General features: G+C 38.8%; 2 protein-coding genes across 2 annotated transcripts in view; one reads left to right on the forward strand and one right to left on the reverse strand.

The window, feature by feature from the left end:
* Positions 1-8,347, reverse strand: part of LOC139732414 (nuclear pore complex protein Nup98-Nup96-like) — a 50,133-nt gene extending 41,786 nt beyond the window's left edge. Inside the window, exons 1-2 of the mRNA XM_071643278.1 lie at positions 8,295-8,347; positions 3,663-3,761 (exon numbers count right to left, since the gene is read on the reverse strand). Coding sequence (XP_071499379.1) covers positions 3,663-3,711 — 49 coding nt within the window. The 5' untranslated portion in view covers positions 3,712-3,761; positions 8,295-8,347. The remainder of the gene's footprint in view (positions 1-3,662; positions 3,762-8,294) is intronic.
* A 143-nt stretch (positions 8,348-8,490) lies between these two features.
* LOC139732400 (PGAP2-interacting protein-like) overlaps positions 8,491-15,675 on the forward strand; it is a 30,509-nt gene continuing 23,324 nt past the window's right edge. The window contains exon 1 of the mRNA XM_071643265.1: positions 8,491-8,649. Coding sequence (XP_071499366.1) covers positions 8,526-8,649 — 124 coding nt within the window. The 5' untranslated portion in view covers positions 8,491-8,525. The remainder of the gene's footprint in view (positions 8,650-15,675) is intronic.

Genomic DNA, 15,675 nt, shown 5'->3' on the forward strand with positions numbered 1-15,675 from the left:
ATGGTATGTACATTGTATACACACACCTTGCATTTCATTGCAAAGTTCAAGACATTGTATATACATGCACACACACAAACACAAACAAAATATGTATCAGATACCTACATTAACACACATGGTGAATAATGTGCAATTTCTTTTGCAAAAGTGTACAGTACATGTTCTTCATGAAAAGTCAGTATCATGTGACTTCAGTTACAGTGTACATCCTTTCTCGAGGAAGTCTCCAACTCGAGGCGGGGGCATCTTGTCTATTTTAAGTGCCGATGATGGATGTACACGTACAGTAGACAGCATTGCAAGTTTAATTAAAAATAAAGCTATCGGGTATACCGGTATATCAAGGGTGCATACAGTAAATCACCATGAACTCACTTCAGACAAACAGACAAACAGGAAAAGATGCCAGATGGACTGTAACAGAGTTGGAGCGAAATGTACATATTGTACTTTCGAATGTGAGGGATAATGTTGGGGCACCTTTTTCTTTAGAATCACAAAGGGTTGTACATGCTGGATGTTACTTAACATACAATGATACAATGTATCATAAGGAGAGTCTTTGATCTGCAAATCAAATTGGGGACTGCCAAGAGTACATAAGGATCAAAGCTAATATGAAAATTCCCCAGGTGTATGAATATACATTGTAAAACTTGCCTTAAAGCCACCCAAAATGAAAAAAAAAAAGAATAAGTGATACCTCTGGTATGTTTTGGTATGGGAATATGCTTTTACCTTTATTAGCCAAAAGTAAAGATGATAATTTTTCAAAATTTCATATTTATATGTGAAAAATTGTGAGGGCTTGAAATCAGTAACTCGCTCATTTGAATATTCACAAGGAATGGTCAAGAAGTGTTTTCTGAAAAAATGTGAAATTTAAAAATGTCATATCTTCCTTATTTTTTATCAAATTTTGTCATTTTTGGAACGTTCTGTAGACTGTATCCATGGATTTTTTTCCCCACTTTCTTTTGGAGTTTACTTAGGGTGGATTTTCTTTTTATTTGTATCACTTGAATTCACACATGGCATGGAGAAATGCTCAAAAGATGAATAAAGGGAAAGCAGTATGTCTACCAAAACAAACATCCAATCTACCCTTACTGACAGTATACATGTATTATCACAAACTATACAATAAGAACAAAAATTAGTTGAATCAAGAAACTGGAAATAAACTCACTGTTGCGACGTTTCGCCAATTATCAATTGGCTTCTTCGGGCGAATGAAGCTCCCGATGATAGAATGGCCCTAAAATAGTGCGAGATTGTGCAGAGCGCACTGGACCTTGTCCAGCGCGCGAAAGACGGCTTGGGATTTTGCGAACGGCCCGGTCCCACGGAGCTTCATTCGCCCGAAGAAGCCAATTGATAATTGGCGAAACGTCGCAACAGTGAGTTTATTTCCAGTTTCTTGATTCAACTAATTTTTTATCTTGTACTTCGACTGGATGAATGAGAAGAATTTACATCAATCTATACAATAAGAATTTTCCATAACATACAATTGTACATGTACACTGTATCTCTTGACTGAGATATACATGTACTTGCATGTTACAGACACTATTTTATACAAATTATATGTATTCCATGTCTTCTTAAGCAGTTAGGTTATAAATGTATTCTTTTCACATGGTAGTCCAAAATGAAAAAAAAAAAATCCTTGTTGTATTCCATTCCAAATCATTGTAGAGTTCCAATCTATAGAGGGCAGCGTATGGAAGTAACCAAAACTTTGAACAGATTTCCTCAAACTTTCACTGAGTGTCATGCACACTCATTTTTCTGCATTCAATGAATCCACATAAAGTTAGTATAAATCATATTTGATGGAAACTTCCTCTGTAGTAACTTTATCTGAGCAGTGTCATGAAAATGAAATTTATAACAATCATCTTACATTGATATATGTACATGTAGCTGATTCTGGGTGCATGCACTGGTCGGGGAAGAAGGCCTCGAACCTTGGTGATTAAGTTTGCCTTTTCCTCCCCTGTCAACCAGTGGTATGCACCTAGAATCACCCCCATTCTTTATATCATATATGATTTGTATCTGTATTTTATGTTTAAATGTCACATAGATAATGATAATGATAATAACAATAACAATAATAATAATAACAATAATAATAATAATAATAATAATAATAATAATAATAATAATAATAATAATAATAATGATAATAATAATGATAATAATAATAATAAGAAGAAGTTAACTGTGGTAATAACTTTCTACTGAAAATATATTGCATATATCCTTATCGCCATGCACTCAAAATTACTAAGAACAAAGTCTAACTCTAAATGTAAAATATTTGTCAGTGTCACCAATTTTATCAAATGTATTTTGTAATGAGATGAATAAAAGCCATGCCTCATGTGAACTTTACAGCACTACCACATGTACTCTCATGGCAAATTACAATGTACATGTGAAACTACATGTACAATGTACAGGTGTACATGAAATAAACAACATAAACACACAAGGTACACATATATCAGACATTTGTAGAATAAAACGCAAAATTAATTTGTGAGCACCAAAAACAAAAACAAAAAACAGGTTTGTTTTCAAGTAAAATCTCTGTTAGAGGGAAATGGGCCAAAGTTAAAGTAATGTGATATGTCAAAAAACTTTCTTGCAATACTGTATAGTGCAATATGAATTTAATTTGTTTTTGTATTGTTTAGCTCCCCCTTCCCCAAGTTGATAGCATCTCTGGTCTACAGGAAGTCTTGATCATCAACCATCCACTGTGAGATGATTTGTGGAATATGAGCAGGAGCAACACTGTGACCTGATTTTGGGTTAAGGCAGAGACAGGATGAGGCCCAGAGAAAGGGCGAATTGAGCATCACATCCCGTTGGATAGAGCCACTTCGCACTAAGTTTAGTCAGTACATCGATACATGTACAGTCACTCAGTGTGCTGCAAACTCATTTGCTCGCTTGCAACTTTAACTCACTGTTGGGCAAGTGACAGACATATTTTCTCTGTAATCTCTCGTCATTTCATGAACTGGGCTAGATAATCCATGAATACATTGTAGGTTACTGTTCGTATTGTAACATGCAGTGCCACAAACTTGGCTATTAGAGAGTATCTTTCTTATGGAAGTATCAATGCACAAAGCTATAAATCAGATAATTGCAAACAAAATTAAGTAACGGATGAGATGTTTTGGAGAGAAGAGTATGTCTGGTGAAACAGTTAAAGATATGATTAAAAATATAGACTAAATGAGGAATACAACACATTCAAGCGATGCATTATCAAGGCAGTTTTATTACGAAGAAAATGGGGCATTTCCTCAACAAAGTGGAATTCAAAACTATCATTTTTTTGCCATTTATTTGGTTTTGCTCAAATTCCACTGCATTACATGGTAATTCTCCATTTCTTTTTTATAATTTCAAACAACTTTCTCATTAAAGTAGCAATGTTTGCTCAATATTCAATTTACAACAAAGAAAAGAATAGAGAAAAAGTGGCAAAGAATATGAAAGGGGGAGGATGGAAATATGGTAGGCAAAAATTATCATAATGAAAAATGGTAATGGTAATGGTTTATTTAAAAATAGATTTGACAAAATGAATAAAAGGGGAAACATATTTACAATGTATGATGTTAGTTACTCACCAGTGCCGAATGTGGACCCCCCAAATGGGGTTTTGTTTGCGCTAAACATCCTGGAATCCACTGGCTATTATCTAGATGCTCTTTGGCTGTGTTTCAAACCTGAAAATAAAGGAAACAGCTATTAGTAATACATGTATTCATCAAGAATACTTGACAGCATTATAAATTTGCCAAGTCAATCAACTTGAAAAAATATACGGTACACTCAGTGTAAGCATCAACCTCATATCTTTGAACTCTTTCAGGAAATATAGGAACCTATAAACTGCAGAGTTAATATTTCTGGAGAAGGAGAATGAAAAAAGAACAAGAAAGGTGTACAATGTATTGTGTATTTGTGTTACTGATCAATGACCCTAGACAAAGAGAGTCTGCCATCACAATTACCTTCAGTTCCATGCCATAATGAAAAACAGTTCTAAAATCACAATAACTATAAGATGTAATTTGAGATATTGTATAGTGTACATGTACATGTACAAAATTGTACACATATTGTGTAGGCTATTTTGTGAATTTTCGCAGTGTTATTTTTATTTCCCCTCCGAACTTTGCCCACCCCTCAACCATTATTTAGATCCCCCGTTCTCACGCAGTGTGTCCCTCTTGAATGTATAATTTCCTTTCTTTTCTTAATAGGCTAAAACTATAGCAATAAGATTCATAGAGTCACTACAATTTGTATATTGCACAATCTGATTGAATAATCACATTCTGTGTCTGGCAACAAAAACCTCACAAAATTCATAGACACACAAAGCTGAAACAGTCAGACAACTGAAATTTGTGCACAGCTGCATTATAAACTAGAAAAGAGCACAGACCTCCGCCAAGCAAGCAACTCATTTCCCAAAATAGAAGCCTTTTGTTTACAGGTGTATGTCATTGCACGGTGCCTTGCCCAAGCAGCGCAGAGCACGAGTACGCATTTTAGTGCATGTATGTAAACCTCCAGTACACGCAGCTTTAACCCAAGTTCGTTGACCTTATACGCCAAAAGATGAAAAAATCCTTTAAAAATCCATAAAAATTTCCGGATCACTACCAAAATTGAATGAGGTGTTTCTTGTGTAAATATTGACTTTTTTTTTTTTTGCAAGTTTCATATTAATCCGTGAACAACTTGTTGAGTTATTTTGCAAACAGACAAACAAACGCCAATGATCACTTTACATTTGTACCTCCTTCCTTGGCAGAGGTAATGAAAGTAAATTGGTCACAATGTACATGAAGTATTAGCATACCTATTGTACTTGTAAACATAAAACGTACAAATACCGAATCACTACTGAACATACACTGTATGTACAGCCTGCACATTGAGACGCAATTTATGATTTATTTTAGTCTTTCAAAATTGGCTGGCAAACAAAATGTGACTGCACTACTACATAGTAGCATTTTATCTAATAAATTATTTTGGTTTGTGAGCCACTCACATCTGCTGGTTGGTTTTGTCATTACAGTACATTGTGTATTTCATGAACCTGCAAGTACCCACAAAAATTACAAACAAGAAGTTACTACGCATATTAGGACTAGTATGTTAATGGGAATTCATTGGTATAATCCTGCTCATGTGACTTGTAGAATACTTGTACAAGTACATGTATATATCATTAATCATCATGGGGCACAAACACCATAGAAAAAAAGACCTTATTAAGAAATACAAAATGTATGCAGAAACAGGCAAATATGTGTTGATTAAAGGGTCACTAAACAATTGCTAGAAGTAGAATATTGTATTATTGTTTTTGTCCCTTAATGAAAATGAGACATGAAGTACAACATAGAAAATTACAACTTACAATTGTAAAACATTACTGTATGTAGAATGTATACTCTTGTCCTTAAACTTTCAAAAAAAAATTATAAAGAGTTTGTTTCAACACACTAAAATGTCTTGCCCTTCCCATTAGTTTTTATGTACAGTTGTACATCACATGTACAGTGCATGTCTGTTTCATGTGACATACACTGTAATGTAAACATTTACTACATGTCATGATTCACTGATCCCAGTGAGTTTGTTTTGTACATTTTACAAGAGTCTAGTGTACATCCATTTCCAGCGAGCAAAAACAACAACAAAATAAGGGGGGGGGGGGGATCGGATTTTGATTATCACAGCAGCAAGTCAGATCTTTGATTAAAATTTTGAATTAACTCCACACACAAGGATCTTGTTTCTCTCGATCTTAAAGGACAAGTCCACCTTCATATACATAAGGATTGAGAGAATGCAGCAATATTAGTAGAACACATCAGTGAAAGTTTGAGGAAAATTGGACAATCCGTTCAAAAGTCACGAATACATGTATTTTAAGTATCTGCGCAGTCACTGCTGGAAGAGAAGACTACTACGGTGTATGATGTCACATGCGTACAACTACTGTATATAAGGAAAATAAAAAGAGAATTTCACAAAACTTTACTATTTGAATAAAGGGCACGGTTCTTCGACTTGCTACTGACGTATGTTAAGGGTAATATTATTCCCCCTGCCTTCTGAAAGAGAGAAGTCGAGTGTTCTTTTGTTATGGGAGAAAAATGGAAATATGTTGAATTTTCTTTATTCTTTCTTTATATCGTTGTACTCCTGTGACATCACAAGCTATAGTAGTCTTTTCATCCAGCCATGACTGAACAGAAACTTCAAAAATTCATAACTTTTTAACGGATTGTCCAATTTTGCTCAAACTCTCACTGATGTGTTCTACTAATATTGCTGCATTCACTCAACCCACATGTCTATGAAGGTGAACTTGTCCTTTAATAACACAACCTTTTTGACATACTGAATAGTGAGTTGACATCTCAATCCCATGGTCATGGTACAGTACACAATTGTATATGGGACAAGAGCAAGCATACTGCAAAAGTGGATATTTTTGTGCCAGTAATTTTTTTGCACTCAGCCAGCCAAGATGAATTTCGCATGTTTTTAAAGGCATTGTTTACCATTCACAGATGAAACAAACACCAAGCTTTAGTGCTTCAAAATAGTTATACAATATGAATTAGGGATAGTAAACAACCAGTGTAAAAAATAAATCAGTATATTCAATGTTAATTGTTAAATACACAAAATGTGAACAATAGTTATAATAAAATTGTTTCTAGACTAAACCGTCTACAGTTCTGGTTTAGTGAGAAAAATAGTGATATCTCCTTATATTTTACGCTTTATTGCAAAACTTTTATATGGTACATTGTAGGATGTACATTGTATGTCATAGAACTTACCTACACACATGCATCAAGTGTGATACATATAACTCAAACTTTTTTAAAATCACTGTTCCCAATGGTAAACAGCACCTTTAATTCCGCGGAATCAGGACATTAGCTACATGTGTCCTGGAACTTCAGGGCAAGGCATGCAAAAATATTCGCCTGCTTTTATTCTTGCATTTGCTTCTGGTTGCGCGAAATGCATGAAAATTTCCACACCGCAAAAATATTCCACTTTTTATATGATAATTCTTTACCACTGGTACAGTGGTAAGTACTGTATATTTTATGGGCAAGTATCATCTGATTCTGAACCTGACTTGTGTCATAGCACCTTCATTTTCAACAATCAAAGGTGTGCAGAAGTTTGAAATATTCTTGTGTCTGTTGCTGCACCTCATAAGAGTATAAACGACGTATGATGGCTAGCCGTAGGGTCCTAACCGATTTCACCCTTTGGCTTTACACCTAGAAAATAATCCCGGAAGATCTTGCAATTTAAAAGAGTAAACTGATGACATATACCTTGTAATTCATAAACACCGACGCGGCCCTGTATATAAAATTGTAAATGTATGTGTACTGTAGTGGACATTTTTGTGTTCAAATTTTCGCGCATTCTGCGCAACCAGAAGCTCACGCAAAAATAAAAGCACACGAAAATATTTTTGCTTGCCATCATACAAAGGTATGTTCCACTATTGTCTCCATTCCGCGGAATTAAAAACATGCAAAACTTTTCTTACGCCGCCGAGCGCAAAAAATTTAATAGTCGCGCGAAAATATCCACTTTTTTTAACACTACAGCACAGCGCACAGTACTTACATCACGTCACTTGCCCTCAGGGAGAGGGAACCCTTCACAATTTCAAGGCTGCGTGAGATCATACAATGTCTGCATAATAAAAGGGAGTAACCTATCAATTATCATGTATATCAACTCCTCTTCAGCGGGCTTTTGAGAGTTTTACTATATTTACTTTTAGTTTGTACGAGCAAACCCGCCCGGAGCGAAAACAACACACAAATGCCAGGCTATCCCATATGACTTTTGGCCGACTTTTGACTCACTCTAGTCACAGATTCACTCACAGCGAGCTCTGCTCAGCATCTATTCTCACCTTAGTCAGATCTCTGTTACAGCCACTGCAATTCACTGAACACTGACTCACACAGACATCATTACCATTTCACTCAGCTCAGAAGCTAGACTAGTCCTCGCTCAACAAGCTCAAATCATATTTCACGATGCAAAACGAGACGACAAAAATAGAGATTTTTATGAGTTAAACACAACACGAAGCACCCTGCAAAGCGTGTGGCCTGATTAATCAGACAACTAGATATACGAACACAACGCGAAAATCCACACTTTTATAGAGACACTAATCTTACCGAAAAGAAAATAAATCCAGCTACTTCCGTCCACAACTGGTACACGCTAGTTGTATTACATGTGCGACCAATATAGCATTCAAATGCATGCAATAGCTACAACACACGCTTGATTGCCTTGACTCTCTTGAACCCGCGCATATTCCTCTTGTTTGTATCTCATCTAGAGAGGGCGCGTTATTCAAAATGGCGACCAACGGAGAGGATCGAAAGTCTGCGGCTGATCAGCAAATGGTTGACGAAAAATCTGCAGATACCTCCAAGATGGATACTGAGCCATCTGTCAGACGACCAATTAGGCAGGAGGTCTATGGCAGAAGTTTTATGAGGGATATTCTATCAGAAACGATAATTGGTACGGATTATTTTGTTTCTACTTTACATACATGTAACGTTGGCCTACGCTTTCTGGGCTTCATACATATTATAGCATGTGTGCCGTTATGCTGGAAATACAACAACAACATGACAGCGTGCGGACGAACTGGTCCGTCCAGCATGAACCAGTGCTATCGAGTCCGCCTCGCGCACACGTGTTATTATAGCATGCTTCTCCGCTTACTTGATTGTGTTCGAATGTAGGCGGAAATTAGGCCTAGCCCAGGCCAGGGGCCTGTCTTATGAAGACTTGTGATAGAAATCAATCACAAGTTTCATGTGAGCTTCAATGGGCACACTCGTGAAATAGGCCCCACCACTGCGTGTCCGTACAAATACTACGGCGGCTCGCCTGTTTATACTCGTGAATTCAGCCCCACCGTGTGGCGTTCATCGGTAGATAAGCACGGCGGTGGGGCTTTCTTCCACATAAATACTCGTGAATGCGGTCCCACCAAACGGCGTTTATACGCGAGATGCATACGGCGGTGGGGCCGATTTCCACAGCATAGCATCTTTCGTCCTCCCTTTCTCCCGTTTTTTTCTTTGGTCTTCTACTTTTTGTTCTCGGAAGGACTCCCTAATGTCCCTTGAGTAATTTAATGGCCAATTTAACCATAAATACAACCCTACCTAACCCTAAACCCTAACCCTAACCTAACCTTGCTTGCTAACGCACGGGTGCACGCGCACTGCGGTGGGGCCTATTTCACGATTTTGCCCTTCAATGCAAGTTGCGATTGATTTGGGGACTTGTGATTGATTTGAAGGCTTTATAAGACGGGGCCCAGAAATACTAGATAGAAAATCTAGACACTAATGAGGTAATTATTTTGTAGAAGGACCCTTTGTAGAAAGGGACCTGGTAATGTAACATTTTGACCGAAAGATCGGTCTGTATCTGTCCGTCGGGGAATGTTCCGCGGAGACTGCGTCTGGCTTCACGGATCCCCTCCGTATACAGACCGAAGTCAATGATGCCAGCTCCTGTGTGGCAGTAGCGCACAGATCAAACGTTACGATAAACCAAATTTCAGACAGCTTTTTTACATTCAAACAAGTTTGACATGACATGACACATTATGCAGCAATATTTGGGGTTAATTTCTCACATTTTGCAATCGAAATAGAGTAACTGCGTCAGTAAGCGGCTGTGCAGCCGTTCGCGGTAGGTACAACATACACGGTAATATACCGCTAAACACTGCATTGCCCTGTTACATGCACACTACACATATACTAACACACTAGCAATCAACAAAAACCAACCGATAAAATGGGCACGATCTCTGACGAAAGTGAAATTTTCTCACCTAAATGACAACATATCGCATCCAAAATGAAATTTTCGGTACTTCTTAACATAACAGTTAAGAAACAATGGTCCAAGAAACTTGATTTTTTTTTCGTTTTCTCGATGTTCCTGGATTTTGAAAACATATCCTCACGTAAAATAGAACTTTCGCGAGCCGATGTGGGCCGCCATTTTTTTCGGAAAGTGGATGTTACCATCGAAAAAAAATGAGAAAAACACGAGAAAGACATCAACAACACCACCAGAATTGCGATCTTGTTTGCGGCCAACGCATGTGCGCCCGCTATATTCACGTGCTTTCGCAATGGGAATTGGCGCTTACGCAATGTTCGCGAGACATGTGAAGGCGTTCAGCTACAGATCGCGGAGCACGCGCGTATTGCATAGGGATTGTACATCGTGCCGCAAGCAGAAATACTACGTCGCATATCGCCCTTATCGGCGAAAATTGTGCCGGGTTTTGCCCTGGTAAATCATGAAAACTGCGTTGGTCAATGGTAAATTTCTTTTATGAAAACAATTGTGTTAATGAATAATCTTGTCTATGATATATGAAATTGTTGAAAATAATTTGCCTGATTTGTTTACAAGTTGGAAAAACCCTTAACAATGCTTAAACTGCCGCAAACGGGATATTTTACTCTACTCACAGTAACGTGGTTATAATGCAGAAATTTTATCCATATCGCAACATCGCCGTTCGCTAGCTGTAGGTCGCCATTTTGAATCTGTAAACCAATCACATGCGAGGTACTTTATTAAGTAAAAAAAACACGTAGAAACTACCTCGCATGTGATTGGCTAATAGATTCATACTGTATGTTTCTGCAGTTTGAACGTGACGACGCGACGGGCTGGTTGATGTGTGTTTTGCGTTGAAAATTCGACCGAAATATTGGATTATTCATTAATCTGGTGAGTGTAGTCTATTCTTGAATAGTTGATTTAACTATTCAAGCTTAAATTTGCCGACCTAGGGCCGTGAATTAGACGCAATCGAGAAGGGTGAGGTACCTCACCCAATTTTCCATAGAGACAGTGGTTAAGAACATCCACACAGCAATGGGTACTACAACCTTCCGTCTGTCTACGGAGGACGGCGTTAATGGCAAAATACAAAAGAGTCCTCCGGACAGACGGATCTTTCTGTCTATGTAACATTATGCACTTGTCAATGTAATGACTCACCCCACTACCCCCGGACATGGGTGCGTCATTTCCTTGTTTGGTCCGTCAAATTTGTGGCCCAGGTGTTCGTCATTTTACCAGCTTTGTCCGTCAAATTTTTGACCGAGGGGTGCGTCAAAATCCCATCATTGTCGGTCACATTTTTGACCGAGGGGTGCGTCATGGTACGTTACTTCGCTATGGAAAATAACACGCATTTTTGCACGCTACTACCGGATACACGTATCGCGAGTGAAATTACAGTGAGCGCTTTCCCGCGGCAAGTGAAATTCAAAGTCGGGAAGCGTTTTGGAACAATTAAGAGGGGAAAATGCTTGCCAGAATCTGGCAAGCAAATAATTTAAAAGCCACCCTTTCTCCTCACATTTTCCCTCCAACAAACCCATGAAATCATGAATACTCGATCTCAAACCAGGGACTCTTCAGCGATGTAACCAGTTAACAATTTCAACCTTACTAAGTTACTGTCAAACACTTAGTATAGTTGGTCTAGAGTAACTGCGTCAGTAAGCGGCCGTGCAGCCGTTCGCGGCAGGTACAACATACACGGTAATATACCGCCAAACACTGCATTGCACTGTTACATGCACACTACACATACAAAATTGTATACTAACACACTAGCAATCAACAAAAACCAACCGATAAAATGGGCACGATCTCTGATGAAAGTGAAATTTTCTCACCTAAATGACAACATATCGCATCCAAAATGAAATTTTCGGTACTTCTTAACATAACAGTTAAGAAACAATGGTCCAAGAAACTTGATTTTTTTTGTCGTTTTCTCGATGTTCATGGATTTTGAAAACATATCCTCACGTAAAATAGAACTTTCGCGAGCCGATGTGGGCTGCCATTTTTTTCGGAAAGTGGATGTTACCATCGAAAAAATTCAGAAAAACACGAGAAAGACATCAACAACACCGCCAGAATTGCGATCTTGTTTGCGTCCAATGCATGTGCGCCCGCTATTTTCACGTGCTTTCGCAATGGGAATTGGCGCTTACGCAATGTTCGCGAGACATGTGAAGGCGTTCAGCTAAAGATCGCGGAGCACGCGCGTATTGCATAGGGATTGTACATCGTGCCGCAAGCAGAAATACTAGTCGCATATCGCCCTTATCGGCGAAAATTGTGCCGGGTTTTGTCCTGGTAAATCATGAAAACTGCGTTGGTAAATGGTAAATTTCTTTTATGAAAACAATTGCGTTAATGAATAATCTTGTCTATGATATATGAAATGGTTGAAAATAATTTGCCTGATTTGTTTACAAGTTGGAAAAACCCTTAACAATGCTTAAACTGCCGCAAACGGGATATTTTACTCTAGTGCCTATTGCATATTGCGATGCAACACCAACACACATTGCTATCGAAGAAAGTTCGTTTATATTCCAATACAATGTGCGTCTAAATAATGTTCTGTGGCGACAAAGGCGAATTTTCGACAGTAAAAGAAGAGGCAGCAGAAGAAACTGCCTGCCGCATGCCATTTTCTGCTCGCGGGATGCCGACCAGACGCGCGACGCTGTTGAGTACGCTGTGCGAATCTCTACGTACAGCGACTGGGCCGTGTATAGTTACTCGCGGGAATGCCGTGGCATGGCGTGGTGTGTACCTGCTCTGCAGTATGCATCCACCGGACTAGCAATGGCCGCGCACACACAGCGCATCTGCACACATGTGATTGTCATGTATGGATTGCATGCACAGAATACATACTCCCTTACGGAATATCGTAGCTGCAGCAGTGTGATGTACGGTGAATGACGGCACGGTGCTTACAGGGCCAGGTTAAGGGAAACTTGCCGAAACTTTTACAAATTATGTTTACGAACCAAAAGAAAATGAAATTGCTTGAATAAAACGTATGCAAAAATCGTTTCAGTATTTTTGGGGGTGCGTCAAATGTACCAAGGATGTCCGTCAAAAAAGTGACCGAGGTGTGCGTCACTTTCAACGTGTTGTCCGTCAAAAAAGTGACTGTGGTGTTCGTCACTTGCAGCGTTTTGTCAGTCAAAAAAGTGACTGTGGTGTCCGTCAAAAACCCTGTGTGGTCAGTCAAAAATGACCATGACGCACCCATGTCTGGGGGTAGTCGGGTGCGTCATTACATTGACAAGTGCATTACTAACAATGCTGCGGTTATTGTCATAGCTGTGTGTTTGTTTATCATAGACAAATAGTGGACCACCACCAACTCAACTGGTAAAACTAATAAAAGTTGTTCTAGTTAGCTGACAAGTACCGTACTAACATTAGTATAGTAGTAGACACCAGGGGGGCGTTTTATCAACGAGTTCGTCGGAGGTTTTCACCGACAAATTTGCTATCAGCCAATCAGACGCAAGGATTTCATTAGCTTTTAACAGTTGTCAGTGTAAATCCTTGCGTCTGATTGGCTGATAGCAAATTTGTCGGTGAAAACTCCGACGAACTCGTTGATGAAACGCCCCCCAGGCCAAGCCCAGGGGGGCATTTCATAAAGCATTTTGTCCGACAAATTTGCTCTCAGCCAATCAGATGCAAGGATTTCAGTAGCTTGTAACAGTTTGTCAGAAAAATATCCGACCAAAATGCTTCATGAAATGCCCCCCATGTTCTCTGGTCGATCACTGGTATGGTAACCCTACTAACGTTACTACTACTACATATCGACCGCCCTTTGAAACCGACCGCGTAGTGGTAGGGTAAGAGCACCAGTATTTGGTCAGCTATCGGTATTCGGTCACTTATCGCTAGTCACCAGCCAGTATGTTCAACTGTCACAACACACGCAAATCACATCAATTCACATACTTGCACACTCATTCACAACAGGAAACTCCCGTAGCCCCCTCCAAAAATCCATCAAAAAATCCCAAATTTTACCGTCAAAAGTGCAGAATCAGCGCTACTTTCCAAAAGTGCGCGCGGATAAGGCCCAGTTTTAAGAGTACGGGTCGCCGAAAAAGCGCTAAAAATTGAGAAATAGGCAGTTCTCTCGCGGGATATTTTGCTTATTGCAAGCTTGGAGTGTGATGTTATCCCTAAAAACGCAAAAGAACAACAATTTCCGTACGTGCCGATACAGTGTTTCAATGTACAAGGGTTGAATGCAAGTGCCGAGTCCCCAGTATTCGATCACCAACGGGTGCTGCAACGTCCCCGATGCAATTTTGCACCAATAAGGTAGCGCACGTGTGTTTTTCAGCTGCCTTGAACACGTATTGACTTTGAACGCGCATATCGCGTGACCGAATACTGGGGGCGGTGACCGTTAACTGGGGAATTTTCAAGGTGATATATTTTGCGATTTTGTGAAAATATGTGTGATAATTAACAAAATGAAAATTGAGATCAAAGAAATTTGATATATTTCACATGCATTGTTGTAGATATGATGTATGTACATTGTATGTATTATTTTAGTTTGAAAATTATTGCAAAAAAGCTTAAAGGGAACGCAAACCCAAAGAGCAATGTGGACTGAGTGAAAGCAACAACATTAGTACAACACATTAGTGAAAGTTTGAGGAAAATCAGACAATCGATGCAAAAGTTATGAACTTTTAAAGTTTTGGTGTTGGAACCGCTGGATGAGGAGACTACTAGAGGTTATGACGTATGAGTGGACAACAAAGTAAAGAAAATATGAAGAAAATTCCACAAAAATTCATTGTTCATGAAAATTACAAATTCCATCAACTTGATACTGACATATGTTAAGGGTAGCAATCATTCCCCTGCTTTCTGAAAGCGGTTAGTCAAGTGGTCTTTCATAATGCTAGAAAAGTGAATTTTTGTTGAATTTTCTTTATATTTTCTTTATATTGTTGTCCACTCATACGTCATAACCTCTAGTAGTCTCCTAATCCAGTGGTTCCAACAACAAAACTTAGAAAATTCATAACTTTTGCATCGATTGTCCGATTTTCATCAAACTTTCACTGATGTGTTCTACTAATGTTGCTGCTTTCACTTAATCCACATTCCTCTTGGGGTTTGCGTTCCCTTTAAGTGACCGAATACTGGGGATGTTACCCTAGTAGTAGTAGAGTAACTGCGGCAGTAAGCGGCCGTGCGCCCGTTCGCGGCAGGTACAACATACTCGGTAATATACAGCTAAACACAGCATTGCACTGTTGCATGCACACTACACATACACTAACACACCACCAATCAACAAAAACCAACCGATAAAATTGGCACAATCTCTGACAAAAGTGAAATTTTCTCACTAAATGACAACATATCGCATCCCAAATATTATTTTTGGTACTTCTTAACATAACAGTGAAGAAACAATGGTCCAAGAAACTGGACTTTTTGTCATTTTTCCCGATGTTCATGGATTTTGAAAACATACATGTATCCTTACGTAAAATAGAACTTTCGCGAGCTGATGTGGCCCGCCATTTTTTTCGGAAAGTGGATGTTACCATCGAAAAAAATGAGAAAAACATGAGAAAGACAGCAACAACACCTCCAGAATTGCGATCCTGTTTGCAGCCAGTG

The sequence above is a fragment of the Diadema antillarum genome, unplaced genomic scaffold (assembly GCF_040938485.1).
Source record: "Diadema antillarum isolate AM-2024a unplaced genomic scaffold, OU_Dant_1.0 seq00000420_RagTag, whole genome shotgun sequence".
NCBI lineage: Eukaryota > Metazoa > Echinodermata > Echinoidea > Diadematoida > Diadematidae > Diadema > Diadema antillarum.